Source organism: Papio anubis, chromosome 11 (genome assembly GCF_008728515.1).
Source record: "Papio anubis isolate 15944 chromosome 11, Panubis1.0, whole genome shotgun sequence".
Taxonomy (NCBI): Eukaryota; Metazoa; Chordata; class Mammalia; order Primates; family Cercopithecidae; genus Papio; species Papio anubis.
In genome coordinates, this window is record NC_044986.1 from 10456049 (window position 1) to 10470171 (window position 14123).

A 14123-nucleotide genomic window follows, 5' to 3' on the forward strand; every position below is an offset into this window, starting at 1 on the left:
CTTAAAATGGATCATAGTTCTAAATGTAAAATGTAAAACTATATTATTTTAAAAAAGAAAACAGGAGAAATCTTTGTAACCTGGGGTTAAGCAAAGAGTTCTTAGACAAGACACCAAAAGCACAACCCATAAAAGAAACTATTACTAAATTGACTTTATAAAAAATTTAAAACTTTTATTTTGGGAAAGACACTGTTAAGAGGATGAAAAGACAAGATACAGATTGGGAGAAAATATTTTCAAATTGCAGATGCAACAAAGGACTTGTATTCAGCATATATAAAAAACTCAAAACCCAATAATAAAAACAAAAAGCTAAGTTAGAAAAAGGGCAGAAGACTTAGAGATACTCACTAAAAAGGATATATAGAAGGAAAATAAGAACATGAAATGATGTTCAATGTCATTAGCCGTTAGGGAAATGCAAGTTAAAAAACCATGATGGGATACTGCTACATATCTGTTAGAATGGCTAAACAAAGCAATACAAAAACCTGACAGTAGTGTGTGTTGATTAGCATGTGGTGCAACTGGAACTCTCATACATCGTTGGTTGGATTATGAAATAGAACAGCCACTCTGGCAAATGGTTTGGCAGTTTCTTATGAAGTTAAATATACACTTAACATATGACCCAGTGATATCACTCCTAGGTATTTATGCTAGAGAAATAAAGACACATGTTCATATGGAAACCTATTAAAAATACAAACCATCCTTCTTCAGGTCCTAATATAGTCTCTTTTATGGACTATATGTAGAGAAGTTACAAATACTTCTCCTCAAACCGTTCAAGACGGAGAAATCAACTGCTTTTGACTTACTTTGGAGTAAGCTAAGTGCCATCCACAATTAGCTGTCTGCTTCTATGTATATTACATGTGAGAGGTAGATTCCTAATCTCTCAGGGAGGGGAAAGGGTCTGTTGTTGACTTTCCTCAGTGCCATCTGTGGTCTCTAACAGGCAATTCAAGCTGCAGTGTCACTCTAGGGGGTGCCAATATGGCAGAGACCCACAAAGCCATGATCCTGCAACTCAATCCCAGTGAGAACTGCACCTGGACAATAGAAAGACCAGAAAACAAAAGCATCAGAATTATCTTTTCCTATATCCAGTAAGTAGAAGCTTTAGTTTCCTAATAAGGGATATCAAACTCTGACCACATTGGGTTGGGCAGGGGTCTCTCTGTAGAAAGAATTCAGCTGCTGCTAGAGCTGGTAGTGACACTGACACCATCATGATGATGATGGTGATGGGGATGATGGCTGGTAGTCACTGATAATGGCTGTGTGCCTGGCAGTGGCTCACAGAGGTCCTTCAAGGTCAGCACTATAATAGTACTACGAACACAGCAAGGTTGAGAACTTGTCTGAGGTCACACAAATAGTGAATAGCATGACCACGGTTAGAACCTAGCTGGTCTAGTTCCAGTTTCTTGGCCTTAAAACACTAAACTTTGGTTCCAAATTTTGCTATGCATTTGAATATGTGGGGGAGCTTTCACACACCCGGACTCCCAGGCTGTACACTACATAATTAGATTGTAATCTCTGGGGGTAGACTCCAGGCATCAATTTTTTTTATTTTATAGTTTTTATTTTGAAATAAGTATACATTTATAAGTGCTTTTTATAAGTGCCCAGGTGACCCCAGTGTGAGGCCAAGCTAAGAACATGACTCTGCCCTGCAGAGACACTCAGTGTTTCCTGAGATCTGTCTCTAGTTAATCCTCTCAACAACTCTCTGGCCAGATGCAGTCTAATCCCCATTCTATAGATGAGAAAACCCAGAGAAGTCACTTACCAGGTCCAAGACTAAAAAATAATAAAAATGGGATAGAAACTGAATCCAAGCAGCCCGGCTCCAGAGCCCCCACTCTTATGCCTGTCCCAGTGGTTCTTATACTTGATCATACATCAGAAGCATGTGGAAGACTTGTTAAAACACAACTGCTGGGCCCCATAGCTGGAGTCTCTATTATCTTATTCAGCTGGAGTGTGTGGGACCTGAGAATCTGCATAGCTGACAAATGCCCAGGTGATGTTGATGCTGCACGTCCAAGTACCACACTTTTGAGAACCATAGTAGTCCTGTACCACTGAAGCTGGAATTTAACTTATCCTTCAAAAAGCAAAAGAGTCCTCAAATTTACTGGAATGGTTGCTGAGAAACATATATGCTATTCTTGCTGTGTAAGGAGAGAGGGGAAGAGAAAGTGTGGGTAGAGCAAGGGAGGCGAGAAATTAACATTTAACATCTATTGCACACCTGTGTGCCAGGCCTGTGGCAGGTGCTTCATATTCAGAATATTATAAACCTCACACAATAATGAGAAGTAGGCTGTGATATCCCCATTTTACAGATGAGAAAACTGAAGCCAAGAAAGGTTAAATCACTGATTTAATTTTATACAGCAGGTAAGTGACTAAAGTGGAAAGAGAACCCAGATTTCTCTACCGTTGTATTACTTCCTGTAAGTTTGGACATATGTCCTCTGAGGATATTTGGGGAGACCCTGTCAGAATGGGCAGCAAACTAAAACCCTGGGCTGTCCTGTCCAATGCAGGGCATGGGACTGTCCTTCAGAATGAGGAAGTGGTGGTGATATAAGGGAAGGAAGGAGCAACTAGGGAGGTGCTAAGGTTTGGGAAAGGTGGCTGTGGAAGAAGAGTTGCTTCACCTTTCAATAGCCTTGGATATCAAGCGTCAATGGGAAACAATTCTAAACAAGAAGGTTCATCAAAGATTACATGGACATGGGGAATAGGAGAGATAGAAATAGGTAGAAGGAAAGGAATTCTGATTCCAGGCCCATCTTCATCATTTACTTGATACGAGACATAGGCAAAGCAGTTCACCTCCCTGCGCCCATTAAAATTGACAGTTTGTGATTTGATGTTGAGGATGGTGGGGTTGGTGATTGGTCTTGGAGACGTTTAAATGAAAACAGATGTGCCACCACTTTGTAAATTTACATGCCTAGGTGAGCAATTGACTCTGCTCTGCAAACCCCCTTTGCTTGTGACACTTCTCCAGCCACAGTTGTGTTTTGTCCACAGGCTTGATCCAGATGGAAGCTGTGAAAGTGAAAACATTAAAGTCTTTGACGGAACCTCCAGCAATGGGCCTCTGCTAGGGCAAGTCTGCAGTAAAAACGACTATGTTCCTGTATTTGAATCATCAGCCAGTACATTGACATTTCAAATAGTTACTGACTCGGCAAGAATTCAACGAACTGTCTTTGTCTTCTACTACTTCTTCTCTCCTAACACCTGTAAGTCATCATTTACACAACCTTCACTCACATCTCCTGCAAGCACAGGTTACACACTCTCCTGTCTGGGTTCTTATAATCTTCAGTCTGAGTATATTCTCTCAGAGTCTTCTCTATTTGAGAGAGCAGTAGTTCTCTAACTCATCTGTGCATAAGAATCATTTGGAGAGCTTGTTAAATCGTAGATCCCAGCCCCATCACAGATATTGTGATTCATTGGTTCTGGGTGGAGCACATGATCTTGCCTTTCTAACCAGTTCCCAGATGAGGCAGAGACAAAGGGCTGATCAGATGGCTACATGTTGAGGGGTACTGTGTTAGAGCCCCAAAGCAGAGACTCCACATTCAGCCTGTTTAATAGTAACCCTAGTATCTTCTGCAATGCTTCTTCAGGGACCACACCTCCCTATGCTCTGATTCCTTAGATCTTGGTTGGGGTTATTGAACCTTCATGTTTAACAAGTCCCTTGGATGATTCTGATAATGAAGATTGGAGAGTGCATGCTGGAAATCTCTGGTCTCACCACTGAAATTTAAGACCGTCAGGTGGTTGGAGGCTACATTTACAGGGCTCTGCATTCACGGCACCTACGTTCCACTGTGATCCAAAGCAGAATGCCAAGAACATCTGCAAGTGGGTTCATGAGGAGAGCTCCACTGTGGATTTCGTTCTAAGACCTAAAGCTGACCATGTCACTCTCCTCCTGAAACCACTGACTTCTTGGTACCATCCGATCGCCAGAGTGCAGCAGTCAAGGTTTTCCCAAGCTGGACCCAGGCCACCTTTTCAAGCCTTGCCCCTAGCTGCTGCCTGGCATGCACCCTATGCTTCAGCCAATCTAAACCATTTTCATCTCCAAAAAGAGCTCTCTGCATTGTCTCTCCCCATTTCATCTGTCCAGCTGCTTCCTTATGTACTTACTGGGGAAAGGAGAGACCAAGGGCTGCTTCATGAAGGCTGTTTCGGAGCTGAGCTTTGAACAATAGCATGGTGAGGTAGGTGGAGGGGGGAGTCAGGGAAGAGCACTCACCTCTACTGGAGCTGACAGCCGAGGAGTCAAGGGAAGAAAGGGAGGATAGGACAGAGGCTGATGAGACTGGAAAGCTGAGCTGGTGAGAGTGAGGAAGAGCCTTCAAGGGAGGGTGTGACTTTATTTTCTATGGTGCAGTTCAGGTAATGGGAGTCTCTCCAGATGCAACACATCTTACAGCACAACTTTAATATGATTCATTTGGCAATAGTGTAAAGATTCCCTCTCTGCCCTGCACCAGTGGGCAGAAATTTCAATGATAAAAAAAGATGAAAACCTCAATATGTGACCCATGGGAAAGACGGAGATGGAATCATACTCAGGAGAGACGTGTTAAGCTCGATGCACGACACAGAAATTAAAAGCAGTCACTATTTTGATGTTCATTCTTGACCACCTTCACATCCATTTCAGCTATTCCAAACTGTGGCGGTTACCTGGATACCTTGGAAGGATCCTTCACCAGCCCCAATTACCCAAATCCGCATCCTGAGCTGGCTTATTGTGTATGGCACATACAAGTGGAGAAAGGTTACAAGATAAAACTAAACTTCAAAGAGATTTTGTAAGTACTGCTGCCCAATTCTGTTGGAACAAATGCAGTAAACCCACCTGGCAACTGGGGGATTTGGGGAAGAGAAATTATCATATGTAATTCCCATATATGGGCCCTTTTCAAAGAACTGATGAAGAAAGGAAAACAGTGATGCTATTCCATTGAACTAAGTTGACTATTTTTCTGAAGATTCTGAGGTCCTTGTCAGGGACTATCAAAACCCCAGGTTTGTCCTCGTAAACCTGAGATACCATTGAAGGAAAAAAAAAAATCCATAATCACTTAAGAGTAGGATTGTTGGGATGTTAGAAAATAGAATTGAATTGGTTTGAAACTCTTTTTCACCAGAGGCCCTCATTCTCTAGCCTAGAAATAGACAAACAGTGCAAATTTGACTTTCTTGCCATCTATGATGGCCCCTCCACCAACTCTGGCCTGATTGGACAAGTCTGTGGCCGTGTGACTCCCACCTTCGAATCGTCATCAAACTCTCTGACTGTCGTGTTGTCTACAGATTATGCCAATTCTTACCGGGGCTTTTCTGCTTCCTACACCTCAATTTATGCAGAAAACATCAACACTAGTAAGTCATGTTTTATGTTCTTAGCTATTTTGAGCTCTCTGAAGATTGCATACATAGAAACTGTTAATTGTTAGCCTACCTGTGGCTATTCCTATTTGCAAGCATGTCATATATACTTGGGAACATATTCATAATCTTAAGCTTGACAATCATTTCTGTGCATTGCTTAATGCAAGAGGAAATCAATGATTTTATTAACCTGAAAAAAATTTATGCAGATAATATGGACTGTTTCCCTTAATTCTTTCTGCAAAGACACAATTAAAAACATCAGGTTTGCAGATTCTAGCTCTAAACAAGGTCACAATGAACACAGTAAAAGGTGAATCAACTGCTTGGCTATCTCAAACTTATGGTTACTATTTAGGGCAAAATGTTTTTGACTTCTTATATATTTACTTGTACACATAGCTCTTCAAGATCCAACATTCCTAGCTGGCATAAACATGACCATTCTTTTTTTTTTTTTTCCCTGACAGCATCTTTAACTTGCTCTTCTGACAGGATGAGAGTTATTATAAGCAAATCTTACCTAGAGGCTTTTAACTCTAATGGGAATACCTTACAACTAAAAGACCCAACTTGCAGACCAAAATTATCAAACGTTGTGGAATTTTCTATCCCTCTTAATGGATGTGGTACAATCAGAAAGGTAAAGTGAAATACTGATAGCCGGATTTTGTCAAATGCTGAGTGCATGTTGAGCAATGCAGTCAGGGTAATGCTTGCTAGCTGCTGTAACAAACAGCCCCCAAATTTTAGTGGCTTAACCACATGAGAAGCATGTGAAGACATATTAGTGCACATACCCATTCATACATAGCTGCTAAATTGCTGGATTCATTTTCGGGACAAGTGGGGTTATCTTTCCCAGAAGGTAAAGAACTCTGAAAACTCACTAAAGAGAGTTTGAACATCTTTATGCAGTTGGCTTAATAACCTACCAGTAACACTTATGCAGAAAATGTTTACACCTTGTATTTAGTGAAGATCTAGCTGAATTTTTAGGATCTTCTTCTTTTCCTTTTAAAGACAGAAAATAAAATGTTAAAAAAAATTGAAACCTGAAGGATATTACTGGAAGTTTGTGATTTGTTCTACATTTTTCTAGAAGTCCCATTCAAGATTTCAAACATTTTTAACCTTTGGTCTCTTTAGGATACATACCATAAACTTTTCACTCAGACATTAAATAATAACCTAATTGAAAAGAATGGTGACTAATCCAGAGGAATTGGTAAAGACAGAAGTAAATCATCGTATCTTGCTAAAAATGAACACACAGGCTTTATTACACTGTGAACCCCCAGGGAAGGCAGCTAAGGGCCTTCCTCTTGCAGACTCTTGGTCTACATATATTTTGGAAACTGCCCAGTTAGCCACACTAACTTAAAGCTCCTTAAGGAAAGCAATATATAGTAAGGTTTAATGTCTTCTCAAGACTGGAAATTTGCATTCAAAATGGATTTTACTGTAACTGAAAAAAATTCTATCTGATTCTATCTTCAGGTCTCTGTAATACAAGCTGTATTTCTCATCTCATTCTTTCTTTCTTTCCTAGAATATTTCTTCAATGAAATACATTTAAGGTTTATAGTATTCTGACATGAAAGCTGTTACCTCGTGATTTAAGAAAATTATATCTGTACCTGCAAATGTTATCCACATCTATGCTCTAAAATATTACTGGACTTAAAATATAAAAATTGAATTCTATCTTGTTCTGCAGGTAGAAGATCAGTCAATTACTTACACCAATATAATCACCTTTTCTGCATCCTCACCTTCTGAAGTGATCACCCGTCAGAAACAACTCCAGATTATTGTGAAGTGTGAAATGGAACATAATTCTACAGTGGGGTTGATATACATAACAGAAGATGATGTAATACAAAATCAAAATGCACTGGGCAAATATAACACAAGCATGGCTCTTTTTGAATCCGATTCATTTGAAAAGACTATACTCGAGTCACCATATTATGTGGATTTGAACCAAACTCTTTTTGTTCAAGTTAGTCTGCACACCTCAGATCCAAATTTGGTGGTGTTTCTGGATACCTGTAGAGCCTCTCCCACCTCTGACCTTGCGTCTCCAACCTATGACCTAATCAAGAGTGGGTATGTATTAATGTAACTGATGTATGTATGGTATTTCTTCCTGTGGAATAATAATTTCAATGAAGTAATTTTTTGTGTTGTATATATATACATTTTTCCTAGTACTACATGAAATTTCATTAAATTTATTCTAATCCTTTTATAAAATACCATTACTATGTACCAATTATGAATAATTTAAATTTAAACATTTATGCAGACACAGCTTATATCCTCTAGAATTTTAAGTGTATTTACAAAATATTTGCTGGTAGAAACAAATTTATTTTTGTTATAAAAGTTCTATTTTTGTTTTTGTTTTTTGCACGTTTTGGTTTTTGTGAAGCAAAACCTAGAAGATTATTTCATGTGTATTATCTTTAAAATACAACGCCATCAGTAAAACACATGTAGCATCCTTAAGAAAAAATGTAGAAAGTTCTTATTTGAAAGGAACAATTTCCTTTTTTCCTTACAATTTGTTGGATTTTAACTATGTCATTTGTACTGATACGTTAATGGTAAGCATGTAAGGAAAGAAGTCTGACTTCCAATACATAAGTATTGGTTTTCTGATTAAGTTATACGGACCAGGAATTTTAGAGCTAGAAAGAACCTTGCTATCTTACCCAGGAATCACATCTATAGTCTTAACTCACTGTAGTGTGAACTAGAGACACCGTCTTTCATGAGGGATTTTTGGATTCACAACTTAATTCAGAGAAAATTTTTTAGAATGGAAAAGACTGAATTTGTCTGTATCTTCTAAACATGTTCATAAATTCTGTTCCAGATGTAGTCGAGATGAGACTTGTAAGGTGTATCCCTTATTTGGACACTATGGGAGATTCCAGTTTAATGCTTTTAAATTCTTGAGAAGTTTGAGCTCTGTGTATCTGCAATGTAAAGTTTTGATATGTGATAGCAGTGACTACCAGTCTCGCTGCAGTCAAGGTTGTGTCTCCAGAAGCAAACGAGACATTTCTTCATATAAATGGAGAACAGATTCCATCATAGGACCCATTCGTCTGAAAAGGGATCGAAGTGCAAGTGGTAATTCAGGTAAGACAAAAAGCTATTCATGATCAAAAAGCACATCATGGCTCATAAAATGCTGCTTAAATCCAGTAACTCTTAAGCATGTACAGTTTAGAGATTTATAATAGGAGCTTTAACAAATAAGTTGAATTTTAAGTATACAGGATTAGTATTTATTTCCATCAGTTGATAATATGCATACTATGTACAGTGTAAGCATATGATACACTGATAGTTTGCCATTCATTTGGATTTTGAGTTTAAGTGTAATGTCCTCATCTCTAAAAACAAGTTTCCTTTAGTTTCCTGACTCCTTATTATAGATGCCATAGCAGATAATTGAATTGAAAGCAATGTATTTTAACTCCTAAATGAGTAAAACAAAATGAACCAGCATTCCACGTAATAGCCTATTTGAAAAAAAGTTATTTTTTTTTAAAAAAACAAAGAATCTATTATATTAACATAGGCCAGCCCTGCTTCTTTTGAAAGGCTTGAAACCTGAGATCTGCCTAGATACACGAAAGGAATGATGGTAAATACTTAAGGAAGGTTCATAATTAAATGGCTTAAGATAAGCCTTAATGAAAGAAAAACGGTAAGAAGTTATTTTAGTTGAAAATGGCATTAAAGGACCTTATGATCTCTGTATTTATTCATTATTATTAGCATGATAAAGGAGTATGGTTCTGCTTTGTAACAAAATATTTCTATGGCAAAAACAGAAAAACAAACAGAAGTTAAATTCAGTAATTTTATAAACTCATTCACTAAGTGGCTTACATAGTGTATCTATAGACACTGGTCTGAAATTAGTTGAAAATTTATAAATGGAAGTCATTATGGAAATACCATCAATATGAGAAAAGTATCTTTTTCCTATTTCAAGGGAATGAACAAATTTTTTTTTTTTTCTGTTGACAAAATGTATTTTGGCAACAGTGAGCAACAGTGAAGCTGCATTTCCATTAGACTGTTATGCTTGAGTTTTACACATTTTTCACGTGATATCAAGAAACCAAACTAAGTCAACTGTTTGAAACGAGTTTAAAATTAAATATAAATATAAATGAATTCAAATATTTGATAATGGTTCCTCTATATTGTGTTGGCATTATGTGTTATACATTAACTCATATATGAGTCATAGGATATGTACAGGTATTATAAAAGCTACCAACATTTTATAATGTTAACATTTCTTAAAAAGTGATTTTCATCTTGTTTCCAATTTTAGGATTTCAGCATGAAACACATGCGGAAGAAACTCCAAACCAGCCTTTCAACAGTCTGCATCTGTTTTCATTCATGGTTCTAGTTCTGAATGTAGTGATTGTAGCCACAATCACAGTGAGGCATTTTGTAAATCAACAGGCATACTACAAATACCAGAAGCTGCAGAACTATTAACCAACAGGTCCAACCCTAAGTGAGACACGTTCCTCCAGGATGCCAAAGGAAATGCTACCTCGTGGCTACATATATTATGAATAAATTAGGAAGGGCCTGAAAGTGACACACAGGCCTGCATGTCACTGTGTCAGCGTGTTTCATTACAGGACGATGGAAATAAATACCACGCCAGTTGGCTCTCATTTTAGGAACTAAAGATACAAAAATGTTACATGAGGCTGGGCATGTGGCTCACGCCTATAATCTCAGCACTTTGGGAGGCCAAGGTGGGTGGATCACCTGAGGTCTGGAGTTCGAGACCAGCCTGACGAACATGGTGAAACCCTGTCTCTACTAAAAATACAAAAATTAGCCCTGGGTGCAGTGGCACGTGCCTGTCATCCCAGCCACTCGGGAGGCTGAGGCAGGAGAGTCACTTGAACCTGGGAGGCGGAGGTTGCAGTGAGCCAAGATCACGCCATTGCACTCCAGCCTGGGCAACAAGAGCGAAACTCTGTCTCAAAAAAAAAAAAAAAAAAAATTACACGAATGAACACCTCCTTTTATAAATACAAAACATTTTAACCAAATATTAGGTGAAAAGGGTTATTTTTACTTAAGAAAAGTAGCCTTCAAAGATAGATGTGTTTATTTTTTAGATGCAAATATGCTACTCTTTGAAACATCAAAAGTTAAAATTTCTGAAACTAAAGCGTGAGGAGAACTGCAGTCTCCTTGATTCACATGCCTTCCTGCTTTCATGCAGAGCCTCACCATTTCTCACTGTAAGCATTTCAGGAAAGGGCTTTGGATAGACAAATGTGAGCATAAAATGAGAAACTTCATACCGTTTCTGGGTTAATGAGATGAAAACATTTTTTTCCCCTTCATCATCAAGCACCAAAGCCAAAGGTTCATTGTCCTCGACTAGTAGCCAGTTTGGGTTTACACTTTCCCATTTACTGTGGCTTAAAGACCCCAGTGTGCACTGACTTTACACATGAAAACATAGAATCTAATCACCCTAGATGATCAACACAACTCTCTCTCATCATCTAACAACACACATAGTTTCAGGTTCTAATATGCATCCAAACAGGTAACCACATTCCCAAATGCCCAAAGGCATTCTCCTTCCTTCTAAACATGCATTGCATCTACAGGATGCTGAAGAGAATACATGGTGGACGTGACAGAATCTTTGCCCTCACAGAACATGCCCTTGGGACACTGATAGATTTTCTAGCTCCAAATCACAACAGATCTTCCCCATTTTCTTTTCAATATCTCCATGTCAATCTCCTAAATATTAATATCTCAGGCAGCCACACAGTGACTCTTTTCTATGTTCATCCAGGTAGCCTAAGTTGAACGACTGCAAAGTTATTTTTTAACCTAACGTGAAAACCCCTAAACATTTAATTAGAATGGGCAAATCAGGTTAAATGCTTGTAAAACAGTCTGGTCTGGTCACAGCCCTTCAGTCATCTCTCTATCAGGAAATGACTGGACATTCTCTGCTGGCCAACATGGTAGGGATTCAGATGCATAGCAGGCACAAAAGTGTAATGCTGAGAAAATGATCAAATATTGCGACTCACTAGATGGTGTAAAATCGTATTACCAAGAATCATAAGATCATTTGTAGTGGAGCTATTGAGGTATATCTCCAATATCAGTGCATATGCATTATCAATATGTGTGCTACTATTTAAGTTTTCTTTCTTTAGAAAGGACTCCAGAGAAGTGAAGTGATAAAAGTTCCTAGGTCTGGGGTGGGTGGCCTGGGTTCTAGTTCTTCCCACTTACCTGGTGTGTTACATGAGCTAGGTCACCTTTTAATCCTCACCTGTGGTGAGGATTAAAAAAGAGAATGTGTTTGCAGTTAGGAGCCATCCATGTTCCACTTACCACCAGCGAGAAGTTCTTACTGCCAGCTCCAAAATCCTGTTCCAGAATCTGCTTCTAATATGCCTGGGCCACACCTGGTATAGGTTGGGTTCTGGGGAAACAGACTCTGACACAGAGGCTGGTATACAGGAGACTTCCTCAGGGGTGTGCTCGGGATCAGCACCTGTGTCCCAGAAGGGAAGCAGAAGCAGGCAGGGGATTTGGTGCACAAAGAAGCAGCTGCAGCAGCGGGGGCCCAGCCACTCCCCCAGGGTGTCCTGGGGCCGCTCTGTCCCTCCGAGTCGCCCCACTGAGGCACGGTGCTCAGCCCTTTCTATGCTTCTGCGGATCAGTCATTGACTGAGGGCTGCCTGAGGGTGGAGGGGCTGCGAACTTGGATTAGACAACAGCCTTGAGCTAAGGGAAATTCCTGGCGAGCGGTGGCACCAAGAGCCGCCAGCTGCCAACACTCCCAGCAGCCTGGAGAATGAGTGACTTTCTCTGATGGGACATCTGGGTGTCACCCTAGAGCAGTCATTCTACTCACCTCCTAAAAGGGATGGATTTTCAGAATATTTTACAAAGTAACTCTATATTGTATTCAAAAGACTCGCTTAACATAGTGTTTTGGAGAAGCTAAAAACGAAGAGATGGGCAATGGAATACCAGGCACAGGCAAACTAGAGGGGCGGGGTGGGGCGCAGCGGGGTGGAATCCAGGCTGCCTCTGCTTTCCCGAGGCAGGTGGGGTCACCTCATTACTGCTGGGCTGGGGTGAAAGTCCTGGCTCTCCATTGGGCCTCTTCTAACCAGGATAGAATAAAAGGGTGTCTTATCCCTTCCAAGTAGGGGTAAAAATGGAAGTCTAGGCTCACCACCTGGTCTGCACCTGACGTGAGGGCTGCAGGTGAGTGTCTCATTACCACCTAGAGGTGATGAGCATCCCAGTCCCCGCTTTGCCTTCTCTGACATCACTCTGGATGAGGGAGGGGAAGAGAAGGAGTGCTGGGGGAAGGCAGAAGTCTAGGCTTTCCACTCAACGTTTGCTGGCTGGGATGAAGGTGGGACCACAGTGTTTCCCAGGGCAGTTAGCTAGAGTAGGACAGTTTTCATCCAAGTGTTTTCTGTCTTGCTAGGTTGCTCCTTTGCTGGTCCTTTGGCTAAAGAGAGCAGGCTTTTCTTGGTTCCTTTTGGTCTGTACCCTTGGTGTTTCCTGATTGCAGGCTTTTTCCTGTGAAGTGCATTTTGATCCATGGCTTTCCAACTTCAGCCTTTCTGAGAATCACCTGGAATGCTTTTGGAGGTTGCTTCCTGGATCCCATCCTTTGAACCACACACCAAGAGGAACTGATCTGGAAGTTCGTTTGGACCCCTGTTTATTAAAATGTTAATTCTTTCATTGTCAACACTTTTCATATTAGGGATTTGTTAAAAGTCATAAAACGCTAGGTTTTGGTAGATGTTAGCTTCTACTTCCTCAACATGCTATGGGCTATGAATAAATACAGTTAATGGGGAGATGACTTTGAAAGTAGGAACTCTAGCAGCCTACAATTACTTGGAAAAGCTTCTTTATTCATTTGAAGCCCTTGCATGAAATACACATCAAATACTAAAATCATTGTTTCATTTGACTAAAGTTGGAGCTACTCAGGGACAAATAATTAACTCTGATTTAAAGACGTCATTTTCACCAAATTGTCCAGTAATCACATTTCATCAATTTCTGTGTATAAGCAGGGAACTTCATTAAAATAAATACCAGTATATTTTACCAAGACAGTTGTTGATGAAGGGAAAATTTGTAAAGAAACAGATGTTCGGCTCACAGGCTACACCCTTTCTTGGGTCATTTGTCAGATTTTTAACCTTGAGGACCTCAGGGTTATCTCCCAGGCTCTACCAAAAACTGCCCTCCTCCATCGGGGACTTGATAATACTGTCATCCCATCCTGTGCATGCCATTTATTGACTAAGAGGGGAACTAGTCCTTGGAGATGGGGACCCATCTTTTAAATATTACTACTGAATATTTCTTGACAAGCAAAAATAAAAATCTGACTATGTTCAAGTCTGTTTCTTTAAAGACACCTTCAAGGATAGTGAGTCTAGCACAGGTCTCTTTCTATTAAGGTAGAAAGTTAGATGAGAGATGAGAGTGGATGCTGCTCTCCTTCTCTGGGAGGATGCTGGAATAAGCTAATCTTCCCTTGTTTGCTTTTCAGGTTTTATGTGTACTTTTCACGTTTCCCAAATGCT

General features: G+C 39.8%; 1 protein-coding gene across 3 annotated transcripts in view; it reads left to right on the plus strand.

The window, feature by feature from the left end:
• The window catches only part of CUZD1 (CUB and zona pellucida like domains 1), a 24601-nt gene extending 14485 nt beyond the window's left edge, over nt 1–10116 (plus strand). For all 3 annotated transcript variants that reach the window (XM_031652011.1, XM_009215550.3, XM_009215548.3), the window contains exons 2-9: nt 965–1115; nt 3061–3275; nt 4721–4871; nt 5228–5445; nt 5925–6097; nt 7175–7566; nt 8339–8607; nt 9821–10116. In XM_031652011.1, coding sequence (XP_031507871.1) covers nt 1003–1115; nt 3061–3275; nt 4721–4871; nt 5228–5445; nt 5925–6097; nt 7175–7566; nt 8339–8607; nt 9821–9993 — 1704 coding nt within the window. In that variant the 5' untranslated portion in view covers nt 965–1002 and the 3' untranslated portion in view covers nt 9994–10116. The remainder of the gene's footprint in view (nt 1–964; nt 1116–3060; nt 3276–4720; nt 4872–5227; nt 5446–5924; nt 6098–7174; nt 7567–8338; nt 8608–9820) is intronic.
• The last annotated feature ends 4007 nt before the right edge of the window (nt 10117–14123 follow it).